Raw genomic sequence first — 24236 nt, 5'->3', positions numbered from 1 at the left:
AGAAATATCTGATAAAATCTTAAAATGCTGTGGTAGGATTGACCCATCCCATGCATTCCATAAAGTACCAGATGGACATCAGTTGAGCCTGCACTCACTTGCAATTCCAAACACCAGTGTAAGAGCACCCATTCAAAAGTTTCAAAGAGCCTGTTTTTTTATTCCTGAATGTACTGTTGCAAATTTAGAAGACTAAAATAATTTTCTTCCTCTACCACAGTTTTAAACTGTGAATCAGTTGCCTTGGCATGGAAATACTTTTAAGAAGAACTAGGTCCTTGTCAATAGTCAGAAAGGGAAAGCTGGCAACTAATGTAGATTATAACCAGAAATCTTTAGCACAGATTTCACTGACCTAAGTCTTGGTTGTTCATTTCTTAATAGCCATTTAAAGTAATAATGGCCTGGCAACTCTTTTGACAGATTATGGAAACAATTTCTGTTTGGAATGCTGAGGCTAAGTGATAAAGATGAGCTACTGCTCCACAAAATTAATACTGATCTTACACTGCAAAGTTACTATCAGACAAGCAGCAAGTTGTTTACTGAAAACATTTTTCCAGCTACTTAACCAGGCATCTTCCTGGCATGTTAAGAACTATTTGTTTAGAAAATCCTAAACTGTTTCCACATCTAAATAAAGAAGAAAGATATTTTACTCTCTAGAAGTTCCTTAACGTTTATTGGTCTGTCCTAGCAAAGCTCTTAGTGCAGATTTAGAAACGTTAAGATCAAAAGGGTCCAATGTGGTCGCCAGTTTGACTGCCTGTGTAACAAACACCATTGCATTTCACTTGGAAATCTTTGCATGAAGACTGCCACTAAGCTACAAAGGATGCATTTGCTGCATGTCTCAAAGTCAGACTCTGAGCATTCCTCTGCAAGTGGTGCTTGCAGTGGCAACTGATTTCGGCTGATGACACTGAGCCTCTCCTTACAGTATTTGCATTGTATTAGCAGTGAAAAAGAATAACAGATTTTGTTACCAACAGTACTATCTGCTTCTTAATAAACCTATGCAGGTCACGTGAAATAAGCACATGATAATGCCCGCAGCCTGGAGATCATGGAGTAATTTGGTTCTTTCACAAGTGAAATGTAACAAATAAATAGTGTCAAACTACTTCAGGGGACACACGCGTCCACTGGACAAAACCACAGACTGACTCTCACACCGGTCGTCTCAAGGAAGAAGCAGAGCACTGAGCCCACGTAAAGGGAGACAGCTCATTGATGAAGCAAGAGTGTTACGCTGTTCTCATCCTTGTCTTATGTGCCCAGCGGACTAATGAGAAATGACAATTTGCCAGAGCCACTAAACAAATAATTCATTTTCTTTTAAGCAGTATGGTCATTACATTAAAGGCCTCCTAACTTGCTTTATTGAAAGAACAAGGAGTGCTCTCTCATCTTTACATTAACAAGACTTAAACTTTTAATACGGCATGGGGCCACGTGCAAGACAGAAGTATGTCTTGCCTTATCGAAGTCCCAAGCCAGCACACCTAAGAGATGAATGATGCTGAAAAATTTCAACCAATCCAAACTGCCAACAAGAGAGGAATAACAATAGTGATGAATAACACAATAGATAAAAAGGAGAGGGAACGTTTGAAGAATCAAAGTGTGTGTTATCAGGGAAGCACTGAAGGAAAAGAGCATACAGCAAGCACAAATATGATATTAAAAAACAGTCTACATTATAGAACAAAAAAAATTATTAATCAACAGATATCAACTACTCAGAAGAGACATAGAGTGCTTAGCACTGATAAAGCAAAAAGAACTAATTTAAAGCAAGCAGAGGTTTGAATCAGTCACAGCCAAGTCCTCACTGAAACTAGTCAGATTCTATGGTGGCAGAAGGAGAAGGGCTATCCATTTCCAATTCCATACATGTGGTGCTGAAATCTTAGACTGAAATTTGGTTTGAAATAAAACTGAAATTTAGAAATTGTTTCAGATTACTAAATATTGGAAACACCAACTACCCAAATGGATCATCAGAAAAGAACTGTAAATAGAAAAACCAACAAATTCAGCAATGCCCAGAATAATAAATGGGACAGAAAGAGCTGGAAAGAATTCAGGAGGTTTAACCATCATTAGATAAGGATTATTATAAATGCAAGAAGAAATACTGAAATACACATAAACTGAGATGATATGCACAAGCTATGATATTTATGACCTGTTACTTCAAAGGCAATAGATCAGTTTAAGTATGTGGGACAGTACTGTGATGCAGAACAGGATGGAGAGCAAGATAAAAGCGCAAGATAAAAAACATGAGGTGGAGAATACAAACAGGGAAATTTAAGGAATAACAAAGACTGATGAAGAGAGAGGACTGAGTAAGTTATCCAGAAGCTTTAAAAGGATTTAATGTGTAGCTTAGAAATGTGGAAAGGGAACCCATGAGCTGTGGGATGGAATTAAGTCAGTCATGCCATAAGGAAGACAGATTCAGCATCCCAACAGAGAGTGCGGTGTCTGTACTTGCACCTGCACAGCAGAAAGCTGGGAGAGAGGTTTTGCTGCAGGGTTTTGGAGGAGAATTGTCACTCTGTTTCCTACTTGAGAATACATCCAACCCATTTATTTTTCTGCAGGGAAGACCCTTTACCCACAGAGATCAATCTTTAGCAGCTCTTTGCTAAACCCACTTTGTATTTGTTGTACAGGATATAATGGAAAAACAGTCTCTTCGTAGGCAGGTTACAGGTCTCTCAACACTCTTGAATCCTACCTTAAAAGAGGCGTTATGTCAAGTGAATCCAGTAGCTTGCTCCCTGCTGCTTCACTTAGGACTAATGATGGACACAGCAGCTTTGGGCCATCAGCTGCCTGTAAAAGACTCATCCTTAAATGCAGCGCTGCTGCAGTTCTAGTCTCTTCCTTCTGGCCCCACTCACCACGTCAGGGGAGAGGGGATGAAAATGCTAAGTTACAAGCACAGTGACTGTATGTGACAGACACCAGAAGGGTGTGTTTTACACTTTATGCATGAGATTTGGCAGTTCTGAGCTTACAATCAAAACAGGAAAGCAGAGCTACAGCTGAAGAGAGATGCAGTTCTCAATGACTTTTATTTGCATTCTGTAATGATGATGTGATGGTCCATTTTGTATAATGGCTCATAGTTGTGAGTCCACAAAAATAGCTGTGCTTTAAAGAAGTCAAGACAGATTAGGAGCTTGTCACTCTGAGGTGGAGAAGGAAACTCCAGGCGATGACTCACAGGTCTTCCCTAACTTATATTAATTTATTCTTATTCACAAGAAAAAAAAAAAGCTGATTATTACTGTTAATCATTATTGTGGCAACACCTATGCATCAAGATTTTTGTTGTGTTTGGTTAATGCAATTTTGGCTAGTGCAATTTTCCCCTCATGAGATGTTAAATGAGCTTAAAGACACCTTAGCAAACATGTAATTTCATAATATATTTCACAAGGCATATTAGGTCATCTGAGTCGAGTGTTTACCACACCCCAGCCCCATCAACGGAACGTTACAACATCTAAATATATTGTCTTCTGGTGCCACAGAGAAACAGGGAAGAAGCAGTTCTGCCACTGCCGGCAGACCGATCTTCAGGGAGACATGTCACCTTTTCTCCATCTGTTTCACCTGCTCCCTTTGCCTCATCTGCTTAGACAAGGAGTGTTCTCCAGCACCTACCGTACCCTGGTTGCACGCCTTAGGAGCACACACAGTTGCTATCACCCATTTTTGCCTCGGTTGTTTGACGTGTCACTGCATATACTGCAAACACACAAAACCTCACATCTAGTTTGATAACAAATAACAGCAAAAGACGTTAAACTCTCCAAATTTGTGTGTGTAACAGCGCAGTTAATGCTTTGTGCCTTAAGGAATATGAGGCCTCTAGGGGGCAATGCCGCATCAATGACATGGTTGGGTTTTCCATGGCAGAGCAGGCAGTGTCCATACCGCCCTTCCAGTGCTCTGTAACTGAGGAGGTCTCATAAAGCTAGAGAAATAAATGGATTTGTCATCTGAATACGGCGTGTGTGGTCTACATTATTTGAACTACAGAAAGAGCCAAACGAGCTTTCAAGATCTAGAAAGAAATGGTGGAAGTGAATGGAAAATAAAGGTCCTGTAAATAAACTGGCAGAGCAAAGTGACCTTGAAGAGTGTAGCATGCTTCACATAAGAAACAGAAGATAACATAAACATTCAGAGTTTTTTATGTGGGAGTAGGAGAGTTGATGCAGTAGCTTTTGCACAGGACAAAAAAGAAAATGATATTGCTTAGTTTGGAAATGAGAAGGGTATGTGAACGAGTATAGGCTAACAAGGCAAGCAAAATCACAGTAAGACTGAGTAAAGATGAGGCAAACAACTGTGCACTGCCAGGTGTCGGCAGCCAGGGCAGAGGGGACTTTTAAGAAGAAAAGTATTGAGAGAAGCCTTATAAAAGAATGAGTGCAAAACCAATCTGCCATTTCCTTGCTATTGAAACCGGAGCATGGAAGAAAGAAACCTGCTCCAAACTGAGCGTCTCTATTTATTTGTTGATATGGCATCAAATATGTATAGTCACTGCTGGAAGAACATTGCTTGCTATTTAAGGCATGGACATCCTATTCCCATATATGTTTCTGTAGACCCATTGAAGTGCACAATCCCATGCTATCAAATCACATCTAGATATCACATCAAATACTGGATACATAACCAAGAGCTGCAGCCAACCATCCTCTAAAATACTTCCAAGAGCCTCATCCATGCTGCTTATAAAATGCATCTATCTAGTGCTTTGTGCTTAGTAATTAACTAAAATACACTGTGAACAGATATGGTAATACTGGGATACTTCCATCTATCCCACAAGTGATGCAATTTGAATAAGAAAAAAAAATCACAAAAATTTTCTCTCTTGGGAAAAAAAAGAATGGAAATTACCAGCTATTAGTGCACACCCAAACATTTCACCCTAACATCTGGGAAGGAAAAATAGTTTAAAGTTAACGATATAATACTGTCACATTGTCTTTTTAAATGAGATGGAGTATTGCTGGTTTATGATGGAAGAAGTACAGCACTAAATGTCTGAATTTCCAGCACTGCTAGTTCTGTAGCTTACCAATCACGCCCTTGAGAGAACAGAGAATTTTTATTAAACGTGCTGGAGATGACAATTAGAATACAAAAAAGCCTGAAAATTGGATAAGAATTCAGATGTTGATGGAAATTTCGTATGTTCAGCAATGGTCAGGATTTGTTTTAAGAATACCAAAGATACTCACAAAATGTAGCAGATAACTCCTATACTCCACATATCTGTTTCATATCCAATAGGTTCATAGTTTATAACTTCTGGAGCCACAAACTCTGGTGTCCCAAAGAGAACTTTCAGAGAACCCGCGTTTTCTGTGAAGAATGAAAGAGAAAACTGTTAACTGCTGCACGCAGATTTTTAAAAACAGTTATTCCTCAGTAACAACAAAACTAGTTTTGTCCTCATATTTGTGATTTTGTTAAAGGTCTGTATCAGAAAAGATAAATAATGCCTGAACTGCTATTTTCTTAGCTGTTAAGGAGTTATTTATTAAGCATCCTCAAGCACACAGCACTCTTCAAGGCACATAGTAAGATGGTTCCTATTGCAAGGAGTTTCCACAAGACGGAGTCTCAGAAAGAGAACTTTTAGTATTTAATTCAGATTTGGATGTCCTGAAGTACAAAAGTGTTTGAACCTATATCATTAGCAGTCGCACAAGAAGACTTCAGGATTCTAGTGTTAGAGACATCTTGAAGTTTTCACAAATTATCTAAGATACATCAAAGCCCAGAGAGCTGCTTGGGGATTCTACTGTAAAGAGAAAGAGTAGTGATACAGTTATAATAAGTAGAAATAACTATTTTAATCCAACACAATTTTTATAGTTTAAACAGGACATAAAATCAATACTGGGTTGCATGTCTCTGAAATTTTTAATGACACCGGTTGGTGGTGAAACGTTATCAGTAAAACTGGGTTTAAGCCTGCTTTCAAAACCAATCTTGCTTACACGCGTACCTGTGGAGCTCCAAAGTCGTGAATGGAGACAAATGCCTAGTCGTCAGCTGCCACTCCACACTTCTATTTAACTGGTCTGTAGCACAGGCGTCCTGCATTTGTCTGTGTTTAAACACGATGTGGACGCTTTTAAAATGATCTACCATTAAGCTACTGCTAGAGGTACGAACTCTAAGAATGAAGTCATAGGATTCATGAACTGCTTTTCATCTTTCTTGTGCTGGCCCACCAGTATTGCTCTACTGGAAAATACAGGTACAAAGGTTGAATAACACCCTATTCAGGACCTAGCATTGCCAGTTCATGCTGCCAGTGTGCAACTATGAGTGATATGTCTGACGTCTGATAAGAGTGTGAAACACAAGTAATTTGCATAGAAAACACTGGACAAATCTCAATGGGCTCATTTGCATTGATGCTCATTTCAAATAGGATGGGAAGAAGAGGAAAAGAATAAGCAAGGTCAGCAAAGAAGGAAACTAAGGAATACATTTGGGACTAGGGCTAAAAGACCCCAACAATCCCCATAAAAAAAAATTGTATTAGAAGAGTATAAAAATATAAGGAAATAAATTGAAACAGGGTTGCATTTACAGAATCACAGAATCACTAGGTTGGAAAAGATCTCCAGGATCATCGAGTCCAACCATTCCTATCAAACACTCAACCATGCCCCCAGGCATCTCATCCACCTGTCTTTTAAATACCTCCAGGGATGGTTACTCCAGCACCTCCCTGGGCAGCCTCTGCCGGTGCCCAATGACCCTTTCTGAGAAGAAGTTTTTTCTGATACCAAGTCTGAACCTCCCCTGGCACAGCTTCAGGCCATTCCCCCTTGTCCTGTCCTCTGTCACTTGGGAGAAGAGGCCAGCTCCCTCCTCTCTACAACCTCCTTTCAGATACTTGCAGAGAGCAATAAGGTCTCCCCTCAGCCTCCTCTTCTCCAGGCTAAACAACCCCAGGTCCCTCAGTCAGCTGTCAACCATTACCCCCAGGTCCTTCTCCTCCGGGAAGCTTTCCAGCCACTCTTCTCCTAGTCTGTAGCTGCACAGGGTTGTTGTGCCCTACCCAAGTGCAGGACCCGGCATTTGGCCTCGTTAAACCTCATGCCATTGGTCTCATCCCAGCGGTACAGCCTATTCAGATCCCTTTGCAGAGCCTCCCTACCCTCCAGCAGATCCACACTTCCACCTCGCTTAGTGTTGTCTGCAAACTTACTTAAGATGCATTCGATCCCCTCGTCCAGGTCATTGATAAAGACATTGAACAGAGCTGGACCCAGTACCGAGCCCTGAGGAACCCCACTTGTGACTGGCCTCCAGATGGAGTTAACTCCATTGACCATCACTCTCTGGGCCCGGCCATCCAACCAGTTTTCAACCCAGGAGAGTGTGCGCTTGTCCAGGCCAGAGGCTGACAGTTTCTGAAGCAGAATCCAATTTAGGTTGAGAAAGTCTTGTCCAGTCTGCACATGTTCCTGAACAATCAGTATTTGCCTTAAATAAGATTAATTGCATTATGTTTATCTTTCATGCAAGAGCAGTATCCAGATTAGGCACAGTAGAACGATATAGTGAGGCACCATCCGTCTCTCAAAGAGATTACTGTCTAAACGAAACACATATGAATGGGAAGAAAAACAGATGTAACAGATTCCAATCCTGGCTGTTAAGGTTACCACATAGACAGATATTTGCAACTCTATTATCAAGAGAAAAGCTTAATACCCGTCAACAGCAGATCAAAGTTTTGAGACGACTACAAGAGAAGCTACTTATCTGCAACACTGAATCTTCATAGAATATTTTTATTTACCAGAACTTCCTCTACTAAGTTTTGCAACATAAAAGTTCATCCCAGCACTGACTCCACACCTACAGTTTACACCAATTTACCAAATGAATTTTACCACACCCCAATTTACCAAATGAAAATTGAAGGATATATGGGGCTAACAACTTTCCTAGCGATCCAACAGTATGCCTGTGGCAACTTCTAAGCACTACAACAGTAATTCGCTTCCTGTTGTGCCAGTTTCCCATTTTAAGTGCTGTGAAACCCTTTTTGCTATGCTCAGGTGTGGTGATAGTAAATAAACTGCAGAAATCTCATTTTCATGTATTATCTCTGCTTTCAGAGAGACCTCCATGCAGACAGTACCCATTTCTAGAGACAGAAACAGCCAGGAGAACGCCCGAGAGCAGCCTCAGGAAATCACCTAGATCCTCCTATGCCACTTTACCAAAATCAACACCTTCCTGCCAGGTGTCTGACTCACATTTAAAAAGCACATTCAAAAGACAAGGCCATAGAGGTAACTCTGTGCTCATGTAACCAGAGTTTTATTATCCCAAAGGCAGGATCCTTTTCTTAACATCCAGTCTAAACTGGCTTAGTCTAAAAAAAGGGCAATGTCTTCTCCACAGTGGCAATGAGGAGTCAATGAAAGCTGCTTTCCCATTTGCCTTCTTTGTAAGATCAACACCTACATTTTTCTCCAGCTGTCCTTATAAAAAATTACTGAAATTGTCACAAAGAATCTATTTTCTAAAAGCTTCACCATGATCATCCAAATCTCAGGCTCAGATTTTCACATCCAAGTTTGGAGGCTTTTCCATGCACTGTGTAAACTACCACGAGCCACTGTGTATGCAGAAGGCTGCTGTACAAAACGTGCTGCCCATAGGGCAGAGAAACGCTTTTTTTTGAAAACATGGAATTTCAGTGGAAACATTTGAGTGTGAAACAACTGCTACAGCATTTTCGGAGAGGAGAGGAGAGGAGAGGAGAGGAGAGGAGAGGAGAGGAGAGGAGAGGAGAGGAGAGGAGAGGAGAGGAGAGGAGAGGAGAGGAGAGGAGAGGAGAGGAGAGGAGAGGAGAGGAGAGGAGAGGAGAGGAGAGGAGAGGAGAGGAGAGGAGAGGAGAGGAGAGGAGAGGAGAGGAGAGGAGAGGAGAGGAGAGGAGAGGAGAGGAGAGGAGAGGAGAGGAGAGGAGAGGAGAGGAGAGGAGAGGAGAGGAGAGGAGAGGAGAGGAGAGGAGAGGAGAGGAGAGGAGAGGAGAGGAGAGGAGAGGAGAGGAGAGGAGAGGAGAGGAGAGGAGAGGAGAGGAGAGGAGAGGAGAGGAGAGGAGAGGAGAGGAGAGGAGAGGAGAGGAAAGGAAAGGAAAGGAAAGGAAAGGAAAGGAAAGGAAAGGAAAGGAAAGGAAAGGAAAGGAAAGGAAAGGAAAGGAAAGGAAAGGAAAGGAAAGGAAAGGAAAGGAAAGGAAAGGAAAGGAAAGGAAAGGAAAGGAAAGGAAAGGAAAGGAAAGGAAAGGAAAGGAAAGGACCTTTTCTATGCAATAATATATCAAATCTTTACTCAGCTGTTTACAAGCTTAGTACACAAGTAGGATCTGTGTTTGGATATTCCTTAGTTCAGATAGAAAGCTGACAAGCTAGATGGAAACTGTTGCTGACACTGTGTATAATCAACTGATTAAAAGAAAATCTTTACAGTACTCAAATCCCATTCTCTTTTCTCCTCAAGAAGTTTATCCTAAACAATTTTGTACATGTGTTCCTCAGCACACCAAAAAAGGTCAGGAAAATATCCACTGTGGCTTTGGTATTTCCTGCCAGTGTAAGAGAACTAATTAGCTGCAGAAAATGACTGCAGAAGGATCTGATCGTAATTTCTTTAGAAGTGCTTGAAAGTCTGAATATTTAGAGGCATTAGTCTGCGCTAGTAACAGAAAGTTAAAAGTACATCTGAGAAGGTTAAGTGCAAAATCAGCCTTCCTTCAGCAGTCTCTCGGCTGAGCGGTTACTGCTCAATCAGAGTCAGGACCATGGTATGAGGGTTCCAATCCCCCATCCGTCAGAGTGAATTTGACAGCCGATTTCAAAATCAGAAGGCTTGAAGGAACACAAGTGGAGGAACATGCACTCAGTGCCCCGCATAAGACAATGGGTAAGAAGTGGGTACTTAGTGAAAAGTGGTTTTAGCAATTTTTGTAAGAAAATGAGACAGAAAAATTGTTTTCTACTTTTGGAGAACAACTCCATGCTACAAATATCTTTGTGATTAACACAGTGCTTTTGCTTTATGAGCATGGAACAGGAGGACACTTTTCCTAGGGAAATGCCACACACGCTGGATTATCCAAGACAGCAGTCTGATGGAAGAAACAGCAAATACCTATCACGTTAACTTTTCAAGAATTAGCAACATATTAAGCCAAACGAATATACAGTATTGTAAAATCAAAATCAGTGTCAGTGCCTATAGCTCTCATCCTTCTATATCAAGAAGTTACATATAGGTTAGAGATTTACTAAATATAGCATGACTGCAGCAGTTCACAAGCGAGTGTCAGCTGTGTGATATACAGCGATGCCACAAGATTAACAGAAAAATGGAAAGGCTGATGGATATGAACAGTCTACGGAAAATAGGATCTTCCTTTTGCTAAATGTGAATTTGACTGTGGTTTGAATTATTTTTAAGGTAATTGAAGAAACTTCTGTATAAAGGCCATTCATTACATTATATGTCTTGTTGATGAAATCCACTCACTTCCACAGTAAATTTATAGTTTTCAGGCTGACAGCTGGAAGGTCATGGGATGAAGTCTTTCTCACACTTCTGACAACAAAAACTTCAGCACTGCTAATTAGTTACCAGTTCACCTGTTTCCTCAATAAGAATAATATCCAGTTCATACTTCCAGAAAACTACTGGCTCCATACTGGTGAAGGAATATAAATGGCAGTGGTATCTTTATTTAATGAATGAAGTAAATGCCTTATCTCCGAGTTCACAGCGTCCATGTGACCAAGATTCATGTAATACCCTTTTGGAATTGAACATCATCTAAATATTTGAAAAGCAGATTTCTTTTCCCCTATTCACTCAACACATCGTTTTTTTTTGTTTGCTTTAGTAAAATTATATTCTTGGGTATGAAGTAGCCTGTTACTTAAGCTTCAGAAGAGGTAGGATGAGCAGCATGCAGGCAGATAACAAAAACAAGAAGGTTGTAATTGCAAACTTTACTCAAAAATAATTGTTCTATTTTTTAATAAGAATTAAACATAATTTTGTTTAAAGAGGAAAGGCAAGAGATTACTGCTAAGTGGGCCGCTTTATATAGAAAGCAGCAATTCATATGAATTGTCCCAATCAATTTAATGGCAGAAGAGCCACAGATCTCAGTTCTCCCAGTATAACTGGTTCAGTGAGTATTTTAGGTCCTTTTAATTCCTGGAATGATTTTTTTTTTCTCTTGTGGAAGTACAAGATTAGAAAGATCAATATGCAATGTTGGTATTGTTTAAAACTAACAAACACAACTGGAAGGCTGCTTCTTAGATCTGAATTAACACTGAGCAATATGAAGACAAGAACCCTCCAGAGTCTTTGCCTTTCAAATGGCAGAGCATGCTGGAAAGCTTAGTCTGCAATGAACAATTGGAAGCAGCTGAAAACAGCTTAGGAATCAGAGAAGCTTGTCAAATGGAACTTTATTTACTTCCCCCAGCCCCATGGCATTATTTCTAAGCAGTTCTATTTATTAATAATTTTGAAGATGACCAAAACACAGTTCTTTATAGTATTCCCTCCACGTTTAATATGTACAACAATATCCTGCCATTTAGGGTAAGCAGTGATAAAAGTAATGGGGAAGTGTAAATTGAATGGAATCATCCATAGTTGAAAGTCTTTTAGAACTTCACTCCTGCTGTGACAAAAGGTTCAATGATTTCTAGTATTCATGAAGATCAAAGTTTTGCTCAGTTTTTTACAGTTTGAGAATTAGTGTTTATGCAAACTCCTCTTGAAGATGAGGTGCCCTGCTCTCACTCTTGAATGTCTTATTTTCCCCTTTTCTAGTTTTCTTGAAACCAGAACTATTTATATGAAACACATCTATTTACTCTTCATACATGAAAGAACATAAGAGTAAGTACGAATTACTGCCTGTCCTGCCCTGTTCCCCATGTCATACTAAAATAGGTGGAAAAGTCATTACCTAATCTTCTTGCAAGTCCAAAATCAATGAGTTTGATACTTGTACCAGTCTTGTTGACACACATAATATTTTCTGGCTTCAAATCCAAGTGGACAATACCCTGCTGATGGATGTACTGAACTCCTTCTGAAATCTGTTTCATGTATTTAATGCACTCTCTCTCTGTCAGTTCAAAGTCTTCATCAATGATTCGTTCAAAGAGCTCTCCTCCGGAAACCCTATGAAAGACAGAATAAAAAAAAAAAGAGGACTTCTGCAGCTTTTTCATTTTGGGAGTAATCATTCCTTTATGCAAATACAGATGGTTCAAGCTTGCAATAATCACTTCAGGATGCAATCTATGTTTTGTAATGGCATTTTCCATAGACACAAGGAACACATAGGAAGAATCGCCTCTTGTTTGCGCTATAAATCAATAGATTTTTTTCTGAATCTCTTTCCTAGGTTAGAACTGTGAAACTTTCATACTGTTATCCCAGGCAGCAGTGATGCAGCTGGATTTAGATCCTGTCTTTAGGATTCAGTCACCTGCAGCTGGCAGTAAAGTGTACACCATGTGATTGTCACCCCACTGGCGTGTGTTTATAACACCTCTCCAGACTCTGAGCTCATATTTCTCACTGCTTCCTTCCGTCCGATGCTCCATCGCTACACAAGTGCAGATAAAATAATTTAGAAAAAAAGAAAACTAAAATACATGGGATAAGCCCCAGGAAAAGAGGATAAAACTTCTAGCAGATTAGCAAAAATTTAGGAAGAGGATTGAGTGTGACAAAGAAAGGCAGAAGAAGGAAGACTTCAAATGATATGGTTAACTGGAATGTAAAGCTCGAAGGGTAAATTACTGACCCAAGTGAGCTCAGAGCGAATTGCCTCCTTAGGTATGACAGGACAAGGATATAATCCACAACTCTTTCAGTGCTGATATTTTTAGCTGAGCCATCATCACACTTTGTAGGTCAATTCCATTTCTATGCTTATTTAAGATGTGAAATGATTGGTCTTTCCAGGACAGAATATCCTGGATTGAACTGCTTGTGGAACTAAAGTGGGACATTTTTAACCTAGATTTAATAAAGCAAAATTTAAGTTGTAGTTTGGTTTGGTGTTTTTTTTTTGTTTGTTTGTTTTTTGTTGTTGTTTTTTTGTTGCTTTTTTTTAAATTCTGACTAATAACTCAACTGGTTTATCTGCTTTACATCCAAAGGTGGGAAATACTTTTTTTTGCATGCAATGGGTGAATGACCCATAAAGAAAGGAGCAAATGGAAAAGTAGCTTAGCTGTGAGAAATCTGTTCTAAATTAAATGCCCGATAGCCTTTATATGGCTTAATATTTTGCAGTATTCATGCTTATTGCTGAATGTAATTGCACATTTCAGTTACAGAAAAAATATACAACTGAAAACTGGCCTTGCAGTATTTGCAGGTTGTCAGATATATGATTATATCCCTCATGTATTAAATTGAAATTGAAATATCTGGTATTCTGACCACATTTGTTGCTTTGGCTATAAGATTTCAGAAAATATATATTTTATATATGTTATATTAATATATTATACTTTTAAATTTTTATTTAATTTAACGATAATAGAATATGTATAATTATATATAGTATAATTAGAAATGCTACTGCACTTTCCTATTAACATGAAAATAGTAAGAACAGCATATGCTCGACAACCTGAGAGCTTACATTGTATTACAGCATGTTCATAACATAAAGTCAATAATAATAGCTAGAGCTTTTCAATAAACCACTTTGGTCAGTTGAGGATCTCGTATCTTGTTACCTCACTAAGACATTAACCAGTACGGAGGTGTTTATGAGAACATCTGTGTGCAAAATTTTTATATCTGGAACACTCTGAAATTCCAAGTGTTAACTATCCTAATACTAAAAAATACTACTTGTTTTTTTTTTGACCATTTGACACAGATGATAATTTTTTTTTACTATACAAGTGCCATACTCTTCAGACCCTTAAAGTGAAAAGTTTTCAGGCACCATACCATTGTCTCAAGCACTACTTTTTAGCATATGATTTGGAAATTAAGTACGGTTATTGCATCTGTATGCTGGTTTTACCCTGACACCTCTAGACACTCTGGTAACGCCACTGGATGAAGCTGCAATTGCATTTATAGAATGCATTTATTTGCATCTGTGTCTTGAGCCAAATCCAGTTTAATTTTTGCCAGGTTAGGAAGCTGAGTTGAACCAATGCACATCAGGTTCTACAGATCCTAGATTACAGAATCTAAATCTCTCGTTCTTTTCTGGTTTCTCCTCTTTTCAGTCTTCTCTAGATGAGGTCACAGAGGAAAATATCCCTGTCTATAGAGTCACAGATTACACATTCTTAAAATACTTTATCATAAGGTTTTGGTCATGGAAAAACAGTGAGAAGACTCCATCTGGGAGCTGCCCAGGCAAATACTCGACTGCATTTTAATGAATCTCCCTTTGAGAACAAAAGAGAAAAACTTAGTGACTTATGTCAACTTAAATCACAGCAAATTAATGGAGTTTATTGGTGAAAGTTTGCTTTAATAAACTTAATCTGCAGAACAATAATGTTCTGATCTATGACAAAATAAACTATCTGAAATATGTAAAAACTTTAAGTCACTTCGCTGTCAGTACTGAATGCCATTCACAACATGCTACTATTTTTCAGTTATTCTTTTTCTACTGAGACTCTTATTGTGGAACCAGGACATCTATATGCCTGAAAAGGAGATGGATTTACACCTGACTTCTGGCAAATGGCAGATGGGAGGATTTGCAGGGAAAAGAACATCAAGTGATTTGAATCATTACAGTGATTTTAAAAATTCTGAATTTATATTATAAATACAGAATCAAACCCTGTGAAATAGTGGTGTGACAAAAGGGTGAAGTTGAAAAAGTTATGGAAATAAAATTAAAATGGAAAATTTAGGATGAATATTAGCAAGAAAAATTCAAAGGTGCTCCTCATCAATAGTGCCAATTTGAATGGAGGGCGAGCTGCTAAATTCCAGTCACTGTTAACATCTGGTTTAAAAGGAGACTGATGAGAGGTGAGATTGATTTATTTGAAACCCACATATTTAGACTCTGATGGGAATGAAGAGAACAGCTTGGATACTAAATTTTTTTAGGCATTTTGCACAACTTCTTTGATATGCAAGGAAACCTTAGCTTCATTGATAAACCAGGAATGATCCCTCCGCGGCTCTCTAGCAATACTGGTGCAGTTGCCACGGTGGGACTGTCAGCTGAGTAACGTGACTGTATAGGGGCTCCAAGTCATGAAGGAGTCACACAAGCATCTCATTGCCCAGAGCAAAAGGGAGAGACTGCTACTGCCTGCTGCTTTAAGAACCCCTCCTGCTGTGGCTCTCAACACTATGGACATTTCATTTAGTGGGCTCAAAAGCCAGAAACGGTGGACACACCAAAATGAAATCACCTCCTAATTAGGCTCGTTAACAAAACTACTATACATTTGATTGTACTGTTCTAAATTTTTAAAAAGTAACCCCCCTTTGTTGTCAGGGGGAACTAATGGAGTGTAAAGGCAGATGCTATTCAAAACTCTTTATACATTTCCTTGTTTTCCATTAGGTCTGCCAGCTCCCAATTCCAGGCTAAGTAGGGCTCCCTTCCCTTCCCATCAGCTCAACTGCTGAATCTAAAAATAAAAACACCTTCTTGCACATAAGTTCCAAGGTTGTATAATGGAGATCCAGGCTCTGAAATATGCGAGTGCAATAACAGTTTGCACATCATCTCGGTAAGTGCCAAGCAAGCAAAGTAGACGTATAGTCTCTCTTGCTTCTAACAACTGATATCTTATTCAGCATGTCCTGCCAGCAAAAAACCCGCTTCTCCTCCTTGCAGCAGGCAGCACGTGAAGTAGATGTGGCAACAGAACAGTGACTGATGTAACTTTTTGGGAAAAAATCAGCACAGATCAACAGTTCATTTTCTTTCCAGCTTCTACTGCCACAAGTACGGGATTCACGCTAAGCAGGTGCATTACAGATGATGTAAACGCTTGTCATGTCGGTCATTATTTATTTTTTTTTGACATCTGACCATTACTTTCATACCATGCTGTGCAGATTCTTTTCTTATAATGAATTCTGGCACATGAACAAGTTCTGAACCTTCTTTTTTTTTCTAGAAGTAAATATCTAGTATCTTTCAGCATAAAGATTGCAAAGTCACAGCCCTGCGAGATGCTTTACAGTAGTGTTTTGTGGCGCTTTTCTGCTATTTCCCACAGTGGTGTGGCCTAAGTAGCTCAAGGTGGACAACTTCTGGCAGGTAAAACTAGGTGTTGCTATCTTTCTTAGCAAGAACAGGGCAGCAACATAGGCTGTCTTCAAATTCAGCTTGATTTAACTGTATGGATTTGGATGAAGAATGCCTTAACTTTCAAGTAAAGGAGAAATTAATTTTTACAACAACTGCTACACCTAGACCACATGGAGAATCTGTGTTGACATTAGGGGCAGATTAATTAATGTTTAATTAGGTTTTTTGGGGGGAACAGTCAGTGTAGCCAATCTTTCTGCCTCTGCTGATCCAGATCTAGAATATTCGTCGTGTCCACCTATGGAGATTTTTCAGACAGCACTGCCTTGTTATAAATAAATGTTTTGCAATCAAAGTATTTATGTTGTTGCAGGAAAACCACAACAGACTACTCCTTTGTCTCTTAAAAATATAAAAGCAGGAACATAGCACTTGATGAAAATTGAAGTGTTCCAAATACCTCTTGGATTCTATAAATTTGTCCGGGTGAATTTTCCATGGAAATTCAACAATTTTGTTCAAATGTAGCTTAGATGTTTACATTCTCAAGCATGTCTTCCTCTCCTACTATCTATCTGTTCTGCATCAAAGTTCAATTTTCTGCAAGCTGATCAGTGTGTCAGTGGTTTGACATAAGCTTCTTCAATACTTGTTTAGAACTGACTGAAGATTTTTTTTTTCCTTCTTCTTGAGTATGTTTTTGGTTTTAAATGCAAGCCCAAATTGCAGGTAATTTTTTTCTCTCCCCTCCCGACTGGCAATAAAAGAGAGCTGCAGAAAATATCAGCACGGGTACTCAATTAAAAAACAAACAAACTAGACAATAAAGACTGTAAGACATCTTCACTGATTTTTAAAAGACACAACACAGATCGACGACTTACACAGTTTAAAACAGTTGGATAAATAATTGGAAAAACCTGCAAGATGTGAAAACTGTGCAGGCCCTGCAGATGATGAAACTTCTGCCAGTCTCATGTCTGCGTAAGTTGCTACGTTCGTACGCACAATTATTTTCAATATTATTAGCTTTGTTAGTGTGATCTGCTTTATACTTACATTTCCAAGACCATAACGATGTTGGCTTTTTCTTCGAAGGCATCTACACATTGGACAAGTTTTGGATGATGTAGACAGTTCATGATGCTGATTTCATCCCTTATGTTTTCCTTTTCCTTAGCAGAATATGCTTTGAAAAATTTTCCTGCCCAAACTTTTCCATTCTTCTTTTCAACAAGCCTAAAGACTTGTCCAAATTTCCCCCTGAAAATACATAACTATTTCCATAAAACATTTTTGCAACGTATGGGCCACCACGAACAACATTTTACTAAATATTCTGGCTCAACCACTCCATTCTGAAATAATAATGTCTTCATAAAAAATACTGTTCTGTACTGATTTTGTGCGGAGTAATCTGCACGAGCTTTTGCGTGAGCACCACATTTAGAGATAATTCACTATTGCAACTAGCAATTTTTATATGAGGATTTAAAAGAATAGACTCCCATCAGTCATTAATTCGTGTGACTCAAGTTTTTCTGCACATAGTTTTCTACAGGTCATGCACCTCTGAAGGGACAGCAGACAGGAAACATCTCAGGTATAGGATATACGTGAAATCAGAATCTGAATGCTAGAGGCTTTGATACTATTATTTTGCATAGTACAATTCTACCTCTACAACACACTTAGCAAGATTTGTTAATTGTAGCATACAGAATCCCCTGGCTTTCGGCACCACCAGCAGCACAAATTGCTGAAAGATTATCATGGCATGCAATTCACATAACCATGAGTTTGAGCACTGAGAAACACAGCCAAGCTAATCACTGACCTTCACTGAGCAATACTATTACTGCTCTTGGGATTATGACCGCTGTCAACAGAGATTTTAGCCTGTGGGCAGGATAATCTTATTACCACTAATGGATATAATGGAAATGCAAGTACACAACGTGTACCTTTTTTTTTTTGGCTAGCTTTTAGAACACTGAACAATGAGTGCATCTTCCAGCTTTATTCATCTGTGGACTGCATTTTCCTTGCCAGAAATGCAAGTTGTGCCTGCCTATTTAAAATGATTAATTAATAGGAATAAAGGATCTTTACGGAGTGGGGGCCAACATATGCTAAAATCTATTTTTACTGCAACCCATCTGGAATGTTGAAAGTGCAAGATACTGTCAAAGAATCAATGCACGTGATTCAAAAGCACAATGTAGGACTTACGATCCCAGTCTTTCTTCAATATTATAAACATCTGAAACTTTTTGTTCCGTGTTGATAGTAACCGTCCGATACTCGACCTCTGTTTCTTTCCCTTCTACAAATAAGTATTAAGGACCATGATTAAAACCTTCATAAAACATTAATTAAAAAGACAGCTTTGCATTTGTCCTGATTAAAATATGAACTTCTTACCATCATCAGATAGCTCCACTTCATCCTCTTTAAGTTCTATGATGAAAATAAAAAGACATTAATAAGTTAATACATAGGATACGTACTTACATAAGTAAGTAAATTATTCCCAGTAACACTGGCAACTAGTAGACCCTATGTCTAAACAGCAATAAGCAGTCAGGGAGTTTCTGCATTAACTTCATAATTAAAATCTCTTCACCACTTCCACATGCCCATTGACTACACAATCACAATCTGGTCACTGTATATCTTAACAAATCAAGATCATGTATTTTGCAGTACTTGTCCATTTTACCTGCTTACTAGAAATATCAGCATACTGAACCAGTTCAAAGTCATCAAATAAATAGCTTTAGGAATGCCTTAGCAAAATAGAAAATTAAAAATATTAAAATCAATAAATACAACTCTGGTCCAATGACAAATGCTTTTCTGGCTTTTCTATACAGTTTTGGGATTGCAAAGCAAAAAGTAAAGCAAGTTCATATGTGAGAATATTTCCTGCAAAGCATCCAGACGAATTTTTCAGACTCAAGAAGACTGGAAAATTTGGACAGCTTGCCCGTTCCTCAGCACGGCTGAATTTTTAAATCATTGAAGTCCAAACGGGTCCTCAGTTCTGCAGGCTTACTCAAAGGCAGGCAAGGGACATTGGCAAGTCCAGTGACATAAGACAGAGTAAGAGGTGGCTCAAGTGTCTGGATTTTAATTTTTAATTTTCATGTGCATGAACTGTCAGTAACACCAGTTTGTGTGTTGTTCACTACGTTGCCTACAGGTATGAGGGGAGAGGGGTTGTAGCAGGAATGTTGTTATATATTACTTACAGTGCTTGGGCTGCTCCTAAGACCTGTGGCTATAACCAGTAATTTGAGAAGCTGCAAGGCTGTCACACAGTGACCTGTACAATTCTCCCTTTAGCTGCTGAAGCTGTACTTTGACATTGTAGACTGCAAGCCTAACTAAGTGATTTATCCCCACTGTGTCAACAGATTAATGTTACGATATATTAATGCAGTATTCTGGATGCTGTTAGGTGCTTCAGAGTAGAGACTTATATGCAGTTGATGAGAAGAAAACAACAGACAGAGGGTGGAGGCTGAGCAGATAGCTGGTTTAATGCGTGGACATCACCTTTTCACACCCAACATATAATGCTGCATCTGCATTCAGGCTGCAAAGCCAATCAAGTAGATATAATCTGTTACTAAAGCCCTTCCCTCTTTTTTTTTTCCTCTGGATTTACAACCCGTGTATGTTCCAGGACAGACTAGCTGGTTTGCAGCGATCTACCAGAAGAGCAGGGAGGGAAGCGAGCCCTCTCTGCTGTGGGATAGCTGTCCTCAGATCTTCCTCAGCTAGAAACCACACTTGCATAAAGCACATCACATTTTCCTCCCCTTTTAAGGGTGCAAAAGGGAGCTGATCCCAACCACGCTGCCAGTAGTTAATGTCTGCCAAACACTCATCAGACAAAGAAGTCAGTTCCCGGTTTTGCAGCGACACTATACTGAAGACATGAACTAGAAACATTTTGGTTCACGAGTAAAAGCCTAAATGAGAAAAGCAGAACATCTCTGAGCTTGGTAAGGGCTGAGTATCTGTGCTAAAACCTTTCTCAGAAGTGAGAGTGGTATCAAATTTCCCTCAAACATGGCAATGCCTATCTTAATCTGTTGTGCCTTGCAACCTCATTTTAGTAGTTGTTTTCATCAAACCCACAGTGATAAGTTAGCCATTCCGTTTCTTCACTTAAATTATATTGAGCTGGCTAATAGGCACTGGCCGCCACAGTGTGAAAATCCGCAATCAGTCTTCCTGGCAGCAATGGAAAATCCCTGGCTACTCAGCTGAGTGTTTACATAGATGGCAGCTTAATGTCCTACCTTTGAGAGGTGCCAAACACATGTATTTTCCACTCCCTTTAATGAAAGCACCAGTTATATTCACACACTTGAAAAAACACGCTTTATATGACTTGCCCTTTCTCCCTGCTAGCTCCCTGTATCAAGAATCGAAATCAAGAAGCCCTGGCATTCAGAGCACCAAGGCAACCCATAGTCCTGCAGAGAGAATACATTTTCTTTTCATTCAAAACAACTATTTTTTGTTGGTTTATGTATGTATCACAATGATTCATACAGTTTCTAGTCTTTCTGGATTAAATCTAAGTAAGGAATCTCTCCATCTTACAAAGAAAAATAGCTTATTTGCTTTGTTCCCATACAAGTACTTCTTGCTCAAGGAAAAACAACTGTAGGGAGGAGTCAGGTCCCCAACTGTAGAAGGTGTTTGTCCTGCAACTAAAGAAAGAGGGCATTCAAACACAAGGAATTTTATTATAAAGAACCAACATCATCTAGCTTACTTTCAGTATTTTTGCTACTCTTAACGTTATTTTTGCTCTTTTGAAGAGAAGCTGCAGCTAAATTCAGATCAGGTTTTAAATCTTTAAAAAACAGAGGAAAGTAATTTCTCAAAAGGCATCTAGTTTAGTACTTGAAGAGAAATATGATTTACTTTTGTTTGGAAATGTCTGTTGAGAGGCTTACACAGTTGTGTGATGCTGCACCAGCTTCCTACAATTTTGTCTTGCTATGGTAATAAAAGATAACACACAAGGCTTATATGAGACCCTTAGAACTCCAAAGCCCAGCGTGCATAAGTAAGGAGGGAGAGATACAGCACAGAGTATCCATCAAAGACAGGATAAACGGCAAAATACATCTATCCTGGTCTGGGCTTTTCTGTGTGGTATGACTACGAAAGTGAACCTTGCAGAGTAGGTAGATGTGGGTGTGCACAAAACCATGCATTCAATATGGGTTTTTTTTGAAAAATAATGCTGATTTTTTTGTGTGTTCAAAATTTTGGTATCACTTTCTGAATAACTCCTAAAATGCTCCAGCTCTTCCCATTTGTCCTTTAAGGATCTTAAGCAAAAAAATAAGAGGCAAGAGATATTGAAAAATATTTTTACAAGTATGCGCTACTGTAATTAAAAACCCTACAAAAAAAATTTAGCACACGTAAAGCTGCAAAACCAACATGCTGAGAAGACAGCCTTAAATTCACAAGACTGGGGCACTGGGAGCAACAGGAGTGATGTTCCCTACCATGCGGGGATTTGGAGCACAGGAACTATAACTATGAGGTTAATTCAGTTTCTGCTGCATATTCAGTGCTTGGCTAGCAGCAAGCACATTTACTTTGTCCAAAAGCAAATTTGGGATAGTGCTTATGGCTTGTTTTTCCATGGTATGTCCAGTATAAACTCTAATGAATCCATCAGTATGTTTCAGGTACGCCACCAAACATAATTTACAACTGGGCACGGTCTGAACGGGTTAAAGGGTTCAGCTGTTAAGATATTGTTTAATTGAACTTGATTATTTTTCTTCTCTTAAAAACTAACCTTCTTGTTTCTCTCCAACTTTTACCAGCTCAGATTCTTGACTGGGCTCACTGATGCCGTACACATTAGCAGCTCGCACACGGAATTTATACTCCCGATCAGTCTGCAGGTCCTGCACGTTGAAAGAGGTGCTGCGGCAGGTAGTGAGATCTGTCCATTTGTTATCCACTGAGTTCCAGATCTCCACAGTGTAGGACTGCACTGCACTGCCACCATCATAAGAGGAGCCGTACCACGAAAGAGTGAGGGAGGAACTCCGTATGTCTGATGCACAAGGTGTTCCGGCAGGCGGGTCTGGTTTATCTGCAAAAACACATATGCAAAGCCCATTAGATGAAGTCTGGAAGGTAAGAGGTAGAACTTCCATTAGGGTATTACTGGTCCTAGCTAATAGCCGTTTTCTTTCCATGCCATTGCTCTGCTTCAGAGGTTTGTACTACAGCAAAACGGAGCAAATGCAGCACAGATAGATTTATCTGAATTAGCTAACGTGGGTGCCAATCCAGCATGGGCCTCAGCATGGGTGTTCAGTTCCCTGGGCATCTCACTAAGACACGGTGAAGCCTAATGCCATTCAAAGCTATCATTACAGAAACTATTGAGACTCAAACCAGTCACAGCTATGCCTGCACGTACTGAATCAAATCTCCTACAATAGTGCAAACTGCTCCTTAGTGAACTTGCTTAGAGGTTTACACCTGTAGCAGTCACCGTAGCCGTGATGCTCTTTCTTCAGCTCCCTTCATGTGCTTCCGTAGTTGGGGTTCACTACAAACCTTTTACAGCCACTTATCCAACTCTACCTGGGTATCAGAGATACCAAACTCAGTTTGTTGGTATAGAAACACAGATCGTGAAAGGTCACAACTTTGTCTGTCTGTGTGCAGTTTTTGGAAGCCTAATGTACTTTTTGGTAAGAAGGATTTCAACTTAGAATACATTGTTTAAATATTGAGATCTTTTTAATCTCATGAGCGTTTTGGAAATTGTTGGGGAAGTGGAACACAGAAACGCTAACCTGCTTTTCCTCAGTTAGAGAGTTGTTCCCACGGCTGTTATTTGCCTGCACAGAAACAATATCACCAGAACCTGATGTGCAGATGAGTAAACATCCGATACAATACAAAAACCTTGCAGTTATATAACTTCTTCAAAATGAAGTTTAATGACAACAGTTATTGAAATGAAGGCAGAAAAATGTTGACTTTTAAAAAAATCTACTCATTAAGAAAATAATTATGGAAGTTAAGCACTTCAAAAGACTTTAAAGGGAAAAAATATCTTCCTTGGGAATAATCCGCTCAGAAGTAATCTAGCAAAACCTACAAAATAATGATGATGTTGATCTGGATGAACTAGTGGCCAAAGTTTGAATGAGAAATCACAGGATGGGATAAAATAACGGAAGATGAAAAGACAGAAAGTGTGATGTGTGACAAACAGTGGTTACACTGGACATGGTCTGATAAAATCCTGTCTCATTTTGCTGGTTAAAATTGCTAATTGACATTATCACTTTCTCCTGAAGACAGGCAGAGTGGCCAAACTAGCAAAAAAAATAAAGCCACTTTCTCAGCAATAAAAACATTCAAACACTGGGGAAAGCTCTTGTGGATTTTGTTCACAGCCTTGCTGTGGTAGACTATATCAGTTATCTCTCCATACTCAAATTATCATGCCTGGGAAAATCACTAAGCAGTAGGAAATAGCCAGTTTGCCACAAACATGCTTTTAGTTCTTGGACAGAAGGACTTTCTCTGACTCCTGTGGTTTTATTTCTAGAGAGGGAAAGTGGGGTAATCTAATCTGATCAAGGCAGTTAAATATCAGTTCACTATTTGGAAGAGTGAAAGTTCCATTGACCAATGATTTCCCTGAAAAAGCTTTTGTATTTCCTTTCAGTTCAATTGTGATGGAAGATCCATCTCCCCACACAATTTAAACATATGACAAGTTATATAAATAGAACTTTTAAGGATGAGGGAAAAGACTGTCAGGGAGGAAGGAAGATGGGCACCAAGT

General features: G+C 39.2%; 1 protein-coding gene across 2 annotated transcripts in view; it reads right to left on the bottom strand.

The window, feature by feature from the left end:
* MYLK (myosin light chain kinase) overlaps positions 1-24236 on the bottom strand; it is a 212455-nt gene that overhangs the window by 8492 nt on the left and 179727 nt on the right. For both annotated transcript variants that reach the window (XM_054069442.1, XM_054069443.1), the window contains 6 exons: positions 22215-22517; positions 18797-18832; positions 18605-18698; positions 17432-17635; positions 12062-12279; positions 5280-5403 (listed from right to left, as the gene is read on the bottom strand). In XM_054069442.1, the coding sequence (XP_053925417.1) occupies positions 5280-5403; positions 12062-12279; positions 17432-17635; positions 18605-18698; positions 18797-18832; positions 22215-22517 (979 nt within the window). The remainder of the gene's footprint in view (positions 1-5279; positions 5404-12061; positions 12280-17431; positions 17636-18604; positions 18699-18796; positions 18833-22214; positions 22518-24236) is intronic.

This window comes from Cuculus canorus, chromosome 6, assembly GCF_017976375.1.
Source record: "Cuculus canorus isolate bCucCan1 chromosome 6, bCucCan1.pri, whole genome shotgun sequence".
In the NCBI taxonomy this organism is placed as follows: domain Eukaryota; kingdom Metazoa; phylum Chordata; class Aves; order Cuculiformes; family Cuculidae; genus Cuculus; species Cuculus canorus.
The sequence above is the reverse complement of the archived record's forward strand: the minus strand, read 5'-3'. Positions and strand labels throughout refer to the sequence as shown.